The 9321-nt window shown below is 43.0% G+C and overlaps 2 protein-coding genes across 2 annotated transcripts; both read right to left on the reverse strand.

Moving 5' to 3' along the window:
* Positions 1-3627: 3627 nt before the first annotated feature.
* Positions 3628-4062, reverse strand: LOC119316095. The gene is made up of 3 exons (XM_037590463.1): positions 3997-4062; positions 3740-3902; positions 3628-3701 (listed from the first exon to the last, which is right to left on the reverse strand). The coding sequence occupies exons 1-3, from the start codon at positions 4060-4062 to the stop codon at positions 3628-3630; spliced, it is 303 nt and encodes a 100-aa protein (XP_037446360.1).
* Positions 4063-4349: 287 nt separating this feature from the next.
* Positions 4350-7242, reverse strand: LOC119314514 (histidine-containing phosphotransfer protein 2-like). Its single transcript, XM_037589222.1, has 5 exons — positions 6878-7242; positions 6724-6792; positions 5549-5620; positions 5076-5148; positions 4350-4712 (listed from the first exon to the last, which is right to left on the reverse strand). Coding segments are annotated over exons 1-5 (255 nt in total). The 5' UTR covers positions 6880-7242; the 3' UTR covers positions 4350-4673.
* Between the last annotated feature and the right edge of the window lie 2079 nt (positions 7243-9321).

Here is a 9321-nt window from a genome sequence, read left to right on the forward strand (position 1 = left end):
TCCAATTAGATCAACTAGGATCAACTAGAACTAGAACTAAAGGAAACTAGTGGAGGCTCCAAACTCCAAACTTGTATATGTCCATACAGCAAAACCCCCTGTATATATAGGTTGGAAGGGAGGGAGAGGGCAACCAAGGAGGGAAAGTCTCTCCTTGGGGCGCTAGCCTTAGGAGGAGGAGTTGGACTCCTCCCACACTCCAATTCGCTCCCCCACACACACAAGGAAGGCCGCCACTTCCTATTGGGCCAAGTTTGGCCCGATGCTCCTTCCCCTGTTTGGCCTTTTAAGGATCGTTTGTATTAAATTTATTATAAAAGCCTTCTAATAAATATTAGACACTTTTATATATCATTTAACAGCCCCGGAAACATTTTACACATATATATTATTTAATGGTAATACCTGATATTAGTCGATACTATCCGAAAACCCTTTCGGTGACCCTGAAACGCTTACGGATATTTATGAAACAATTCCACAAATATATTCTCATCATTCCCGTCCTACTAACACTCAGTAGATCATAATTGCCTTAAGCTTGTGACCCCGTAGGTTCGGTAACTCATAGACATGAACGAAACCCCTTCGCTCAATGACCGGTAGCGGAAACGTGGACGTCCATATCGATCCCTATGAGCACACGAATGATATTCAAGTGAATATTTGGTTATCATGTGATGTTCCCTTTGCTTCGCAATATTTCACAAAACCCAGGATACATCGGTTTCCTCCTGAGTCATCACATGCTCACGATACCATTATCCTCATTACTGGTTTTGTTCTTCTTTCTCGTTGTCATGTTCCGGCATCCCCGTGACGTAGTCACATGTGTCGTGCCAGACGATGATTGATACCATCACACCAAGAGGGCCCTAAGAATATCTCTCCATCTTCATAGGAGCCGATTCCACTCTGGGGCTATCTAGTCCCTTGTCAAACTTTCTGATGAGCCTGTAAGTTGTCATTATGATCACCATGTTACATGTGACGTTTGAGCAACCCCAAAGTCCACCATATGGTAAGAAGTGATTACGATACTCTCATGGTCTAAGGAGAAAAATCACACGTTAACACTCTGTGTTGTTACAATTGATTACAGACGATATAAACTCAATTCGTTACACACAAATTTTGATCGATTCAATATGATCGTTCTTCTAACGTCATACTCTGAATGTTGTTTTAGGACTATCGTTACACTTAGAGATATCCTAAGATCTGGAAAACATGATCACCAACAACACTTGAGCCAGTCTTAGAGGCAAGATTAGGAACCTATTCTTTACCATTTATCATTCTACGCGTGCATATGAATTTTCCACTGAGCCACCTATTCCAGGATCATAGCAGTTATAGCGTGAAATATAAACTCTTGATTATGAAAATGAAATCATAAAAATACAATATTATTGCCTCTAGGGCATATTCCCAATAGTGTTATGTTGTTGATGCCGATGCAAAGTCCACCAATATCGTGTCATGATCTGAAGTCACGACTGTCAGGTGAGTTTAGTCAGCAAGTGAAACCTTCGCTGCCAGTCCACAGAAACCAGCACTCGGTCTAGGCACACCATTGTGAAAGTACCACCTGTAACCTTCGTCTCAAAGGTCGGGCCTGAGTAACCCAAATCTAGCAGCATGTAGACACCAACCTTATCTTGAAAAGCTTGGGTCTGCACACTGCTACGTTGTCCAACTCCTTCGTGCTCATTCGGATGTAGAACTTCATTGAAATCGCCCAGGCAAAGCCATGGGAGATTGCTGGAAGTACTGATGTTTTTAATAGTATCCCATGTTTGGTGCCGCAAGTGGGTTTGGGCTTCACCGTACACTATTGTAACTCTCCAAGGATCAAGGCTTGGTTCAAGAATGGAGCACTCAACATGATACACAGAGTAACCAAGAATATCTATTTTTATTTCATTATTCCAGAAAATGCCAACACCGCCACTGCTTCCCTGGCTATCAATCGCATATCCATTATCATACCCTAATGTTCCTGCTAAAGATTCTACCCTCGAGCCTCTTGTTGGGTTTCTACTATGTAGAGGATGGTAGGGGAAAATTTTCCTTGTGAAATCACAAAGCTCACTGACTGTCGTGGCTCTGCCCGCACCGCAACAATTCCAATAGAAGACACACATTGGACATGGCGGCACTCCTCTAGGGAGCCTAACAATTTTGCCATTGGGTTTTTTGTGTTGCCACCGTTCTTATGCAATGTGTTCTTATATGCTGCAGTTACTTGTCCTTGACCTGTTTTGTTCCTACCGAGACGAGGGGCTCGATGGGATTTGAGGGGAAGGCAGCGTCGGTGTTTTGCCTTGGGCCGACATAACTGTTATGGCTAACTCAGCTGCCACTGGATCAACTATCGCTGCGAGCTCTGAAGCTCGTTTTTTGTTTAGTTCGGCCTTGTGCATGTAGGCATCAGGGTCCTCATACTCTGATTCCCCGCTAGCTTCCTCCTGGGTGCGCCCTGGTCCATGACCGGTCCAGCCACAATGGCTACGGCCTCGCCCTCTCCCTCCTCCAGGCCCTCTCCCCGCTCCCTTGAACCAGCTAGCTCGCTGATTTTTGAAAACTAGGGCTAACGGTGGATGCATTCCATCCCGACATTCCTTGTACATGTGGCGCAAATAACCACAAAGCACGAATGAATCTGGTAGCCACTCATATGCGACTGTGAAGACCATATGTTCATACACATTTAACATTTTTCAAATGCTTGAGTTACATTTTTTCAAATACATGTTCAACATTTTTTTCAGATACTTGTTCATCATCTTTTGAACATATGGTCAACATTTCTTCCATACTCCCGCCGTCCGGTGAAAGGTCTACATATAGAAATTTTAGGACAAATAATTGAGTGGGGTAAAAATGCATTGGGAAGAGGCAAGCCACCATCTCTTTTTTTAATTACCAAAACCCCAATGAGCTAAGTGTAGAATGTTATTGGTCTTGATCACCGTGTGATGACAGAGAAGCATTTTTTCTACTTTCATGTGCATTGGGAGGATAGAAGTACACTCTTTTGTGGACAAAATTTAAAGCCAAACGTACACCCTTCACCGGACGGAGGGACTACACAGTTAACATTTTCCATATGCTTGTTTAACATTTATTAAATACATGTTCAACATTTTTTCAAATACTTGATTAAATTTGTATACATATTATAAAAAATTCATCATTTTTTTCATACATGGTCAACATTTTCCTATACACATTTAACATTTTCAAATGCATAACTATTTTTTAGAAAAAACATTATGTAGAGTATGTTTTTGTCATATATATCTTTAGAGTATTTGGAGGCGTAAATGAAAGTAGAAATCGAAAAACGAATAGTAGATCATTAATACCAGGAATATTCTAAAAACGACAACAATTTATCCTCATCATTGATATTAATCGGGATATCGGTAACTCCGTTACACTAAACGCAACTAAACTCGATTCTTCTAATTACGCCTATGGGGCAGTGCAACCGACAAATAAGAATCATTCGCCCAATATAATAAACAGATCTGAATCGCACGACATTGACGCAGCGGGCAAACAAACATAGAGTTAAAAATAAGCAGGTGGAAGAGAGAGAGAAAGGGTTTATGATGGTCATCACCTGGAGGTGCACCACATGAGCTGCTGCGTCAGGGCTTCCACCTCGTCAAAGTCCACTTCGGGCTCCCCCCTGCGATTTCCAGAGCAGAAAATTAAGATGAGTCAGTATCGAGATAGAGAGCAGAGGGAGAGATGATAGATGGCGTGGGGGCGGACATCAGGATGTCGATGTCACCGATGATCTCGGAGGCGTCGTAGATGAAGAGGCGGGAGACCTCGACGGCGGTGCCCTCGTCCCGCAGCTCCTTGAATGTGTCCTCGTCCACGACACCCTGGATCGACATCGACCAGGGCAAGGCAAACTCATAGGCCAAGTCAGGCCAAATTCCACAACCACACGACTAGAGGGGAGGGGAGGGGCCTCACCTCGGTGCACATGCTGGCGATATGGGCGTTGAGCTGGGCCCTATGGTATGATGTTCCAGCTATCATCGTTGGAGATGTAATTGGCGACTTAATTAGCCGAGACCTTTCGTACCAATGCAAATACACCTAAGCCCAGAGATGCTCTTCACGCTATCTCGCGAACCGACAGCTTTGTGATCCCTGGATGTGACCTCGCAGACCATCCCTTCTGTTTTGCCCCTCCTCCGGCTACTGCTCGTGGTGCCGTCATACTCTTATAAGAAGGCCACGCTGAAATTTCAGACTGAAAAGACCTGTTTAACATGCCCAAATATGGTGATTGGCTACACTCTTGATACAACAACCAACAACAAGACTTGCTTATAGAGAAAAGCAAATAGAACATACAGCAAAACAAAGTCACTAGAGGACCAACCAACCAGGTATAGGTATTATAAACAGCCCATAGGAAGGGCGGCAACACATCCATGACACACTAGAATATGGACTTCACACTGACATCAACACACGACAACAGTTTTCGTTCACAGGGTTACGAGCCCAAAGTTCCGACACGAGAATATTCATCTAAGTTTTACGCGCACCCTTTGAAAACCGCTACTTCTTCGGAGACACATCGAACGCATAATGCAAGGGATTGCATGGGGCCACATTCTTCCCCCTTCACTTGCCGCTACTTAGGAGTTAGGACCACATGCCGCGATTTGCTCTTCGAGCTGCATCAAAAGATGAATAATAGGTCAATGATTAAGATAAGTCTATGGCACATAATGATGCTCAAGTCACGTGGTTTCACTAATCAGCCATGTTACAAGTTAGCTAGTTTCTTATTTGGGCATTTGGCGAAGCTTAATTTAAGCCGGGAAACAAAGAATTTCTACCACTTTTTTAGCTACCCTGTGCATCTACGAAGCATGATGACAAAATTACCACATAATCATTTAACGGCTAAATGAGACTTTTCGGTACCTCAAACTAAGTGATCCAAATCTAAATGTCAAAAGAATTAGATTAAGGATTAAAGATTGTTCCCTTTTCTCTATCTTAATATGACCAACATTAGACACATAAGGTGCTACCTGCATCATGATCTCCAACTCATGTCGCACAATATAGAACTCATTCCTAACAAGAGCCAATGACACGAGACACCTGAAATAATGCAAAAAAAACCACATTGTCAGATTCTGAAGAGGTTAACAGAACTGAGATGAAATGGTTCAAAAATTGTAACCCTGTACTTCAAAAAAGAAAAATCTCTAGCCATATATGAATTTAGTTGTGCTATAAACAGAAGTCTAGAGCCAATAAATTACAAGAGAACCATCAAAGTGTAGCATATTCAGATAATGAACCGAGTAATATCAACAACGTGATTGCAGATGAAGTGAAAAAGCAAATCAGGTTACTTCTTAACAACGTTAGATTGGTATGAGCTGAAAATAACGACAGAAAAGACAACATGAGCTGGCAGGTTTACATAGAGACATTGAAAAACAATGTTGCGAATAATTATTGTGTAACAATATTTAATAAGCTGTTGAGTTCTGACCCTTGTTTGTATTGTATGGCATAGAAATTGCCGAAGTGCATGCAGGCGAGGTTCACTTGCTGTGCACCAACACTGAAACATGCAAAAAATTGCAGATCAGGAAATTAGGAACTTATCAAACTTATTATAAACTGAGACGTCAAGTCAATAATATTCTCAAGGAGCCATTTCCTATCATGGTTGTCAACTCCATAAATTGTTTGATGAACCCGAAAAAAAACACCATTGCCGTTATGTGCAATAGCAGATTAGTAGTACCAGAAATATTCAGAAAACGACAAAGTTTTTCTTGACGAACCATGAAATTGTCATGAATACCGACAATTCCGCTACACGAGACACAACTACAATCAGGTCTTCTAATCTTGGATATACGATACCCGAATCACATCCATGACATACACACCCTGCGCCTGACAAATCTGAATAGAAACAACACCGTTCCAATGGAGAAACAGAAAAAATGGCCATTGGCGTTATGTAGAATTGCAGATCATTAATACCAGCCATGCTCATAAAACGACATTTTTTTTCATCCTCGGACTAGAATAATGGCATTGCCCGAAGAACAGACACGATAGTAGAACAAACGTTTGCAAAACGACAAAAAATCCCCTTGCCAAGCTATGCGATTTGATTGACATTGGGAAGAATACCAACAATTTGGTTACACGATATATGACTAAACTCAGCTCTTCTACCTATGGCTATACGGCGCCTGTAGAACGAGACGAACCTCAATTGTGCGGCCGTGTCGTGAGGTACGCACCCCGTGCCGACACATCCAAATAAAAAACAACATCGATGCCGTGGACAAACTAGAAAAAAATACTATTAGAGATACATAAAATAGCAGATCATTAATACCAGAAAAACCACCATTAGTAATAAACAGAATAGCAGATCATTAATACCAGGAATATTCCGAAAGCGACAACAATTTATCCTCATCATTGATATTAATCGGGATACCGATAACTCCGTTACACTAAACGCAACTAAACTCAATTCTTCTAATTACGCCTATGGGGCAGTGCAACCGACAAATAAGAATCATGCGCCTAGTATAATAAACAGATCTGAATCGCATGAATTGACGCAGCAGGCAAACAAACATATATAGAGTTAAAAATAAGCAGGTGGAAGAGAGAGAAAGGGTTTATGATGGTCATCACCTGGAGGTGCACCGCATGAGCTGCTGCGTCAAGGCTTCCACCTCGTCAAAGTCCACTTCGGGCTCCTCCCTGTGATTTTCAGAGCAGATAATTAAGATGAGTCAGTACCGAGACAAGAGCGGAGGGAGAGATGATAGAGGGCGTGGGGGCGGACATCAGGATGTCGATGTCGTCGATGATCTCGGAGGCGTCGTAGATGAAGAGGCGGGAGACCTCGACGGCGGTGCCCTCATCCCGCAGCTCCTCGAACGTGTCCTCGTCCACGACACCGTGGATCGACCACGGCAAGGCAAACTCATAGGCCAAATTCCACAACTACACGACTAGAGGGGATGGGAGGGGCCTCACCTCGGTGTACATGCCGGCGATATGAGCGTTGAGCTGCGCCCTCAGTGCTGCGGCTGCCATGGCAAGGCGAGGAGAGGTTCGGCGGTCCAGGGGACTGAGCGGTGGAGACGGGGGAATTCGGCTGCGGATGTGGAGTGAACGAGGACAGGATCGAGGAGGAGCGGAGGTTGTATAGCTGGGCTCACGAGGGTCTCTCACGTAGGCGTTTGGCAGCGAGTGCTCTACTAGCTGTACTGCGTCGTCGGCCGGGCGCCATTAGTTAGCTTGGAAACGGCCCGCGTGCGTATTGCGTGCATGCATGCATGGAGCCACCGGTTGTGTGTCCACGTGTTCATGGAAGTGAGCGTCTGTTTCAACTTTAATCTCTTCTCCTTTCAAAAAAAGTGTTCATGGAAGTGAGCACACCTTGTTTTTTCAATGAGAATGTACAAGAAAAGTGGCCAAACTACTTGCTAACTGCATCTTTTTATTGTTCTGATCACTTTCTTTAAAGGGAAAATAATAATTACTGTAATTGTAATTCCTTTTCAGCATCTCTGCCATTTGACACTCAACAGCCAGAACCACCCAAAGAAAGAGCAAAAAAGAGGTATGCTCATCATTCTAGTGATCTTTGAAATGCTCTCGATAGTACATCACACTGTCCAATGAAACAATATTCAGTTGGCTCAGAAATTATTTTTCTAGGGGTGGACACAAACGGAAATTGGATTCATGTGGAGGTCAAAAGGACTCAAACATAGAGGACACTAATTCCAAACTTGATTCTACTTGTAGTGAACCACCGTATCATGAAGAGACAAGGTAAAGTCTTTGCGTGCATGCACCTTTCTGCCTTTCACTAATGCACTTATATCTGAATGGAACATGGAATCATTGTTGCCGTAAATATGTGCAAAAAATCTCCGAAAAGAAAATCCTCAAGAAAGAACCCAGGAGAATTTGCTGAGGCCACAAAGGAAAATCTTGAGACCAAGCAAGAGGAAATTATTGCTCCTGTAGTCCCTTCCAGCTCAGATGTCGTGATGGAGCAGAGCAAAGATGAGAAGCAAAGCGACAGCCATTCCTTGATGGAACCTTCTGAAGGGCAGGCGGCGGGGAGGTCCTTGGTGCAGGTGACAGGTAGAAGGTCTTCGATGCGGGCAGCAGCAAAGGCTGTATGCTACAAGGAGATACCCGTGAACGTGAAGATGCGACGACCTTAGCGAACAGCCAGTAACATTATGTGATCGTGTCAGTTGCGCTTTCTTTTTGTTGAGTAGAATATCATGTTTGTTGTATGATTGTAGAGGTCTGTTGCTTCCCCGCATGAAATGTAGTATCATGTTATTTTGCCATACTGGTGATGGACTGTACAGCGGCCCCCTTTTGTTCTAGAACTGACCATAGCCATTTGTCGTGGACATGTCTGAATGACAGTGCCAATTCCAACAGCTGACCATTGGTACTAGTATTTTGCTCTTCTGTGTGTTCTGTCTGAAGAAATTTTGTGTTATCTGTCATATATGGGCATGATATTTGGGTAAGAAAATTATGTGCGAACTTCCCTATCTTTTATGTGTGCAAGCAAATAATCGTGCATTGTACAATCTTTTGCAATTTCATAGAAATGTTCAAAATTTTGGCAGCGTGTTCTGAATTTCAAAGTATAGTTTCTAATTTTGTTGTGCTTCTAATATGTTTGCCTTTGATCTATAGGTGTATTGCACGTGCAAAGTTACTATACTACTCCCTCCGGTTCTTTTTACTTTGTATATTAGGTTTGTTTGAAGTCAAACTTTTCAAAGTTTGATCAAGTTTATACAAAAAATAATTGACATTCACATAACACCACCAGTATCATTAGAACCATCTTGGAATATATTTTCATATTATATTCATTAGGTATTATAAATGTAAATATTTTTAAATATAAATTTGGTCAAACTTGGTAAAGTTTGACTTCAGACAAATCTAATATGCGGAGTAAAAAGGACCGGAGGGAGTATTATGTAGTTAGTCGGTTTATGTTGATTCATCAATGCAAATCATTCGGTTCACTAGTAGAAAACAGGGCTTTGGTCCAGGCCGGGTCAGCCCATTAGTCCCGATTCAGTCCAGAACCAGGACCAATGTGGGCATTGGTCCCGGTTCGTGAGTCCAGGGGGCCGGCCGGGCCACGTGGGCCATTGGTCCCGGTTCATCTGGATCTTTTGGTCCCGGTTGGTGGGATGAACCGGGACCAATGGGCCTCGCTCCTGGCCCACCACC

Source organism: Triticum dicoccoides, chromosome 6A (assembly GCF_002162155.2).
Source record: "Triticum dicoccoides isolate Atlit2015 ecotype Zavitan chromosome 6A, WEW_v2.0, whole genome shotgun sequence".
In the NCBI taxonomy this organism is placed as follows: domain Eukaryota; kingdom Viridiplantae; phylum Streptophyta; class Magnoliopsida; order Poales; family Poaceae; genus Triticum; species Triticum dicoccoides.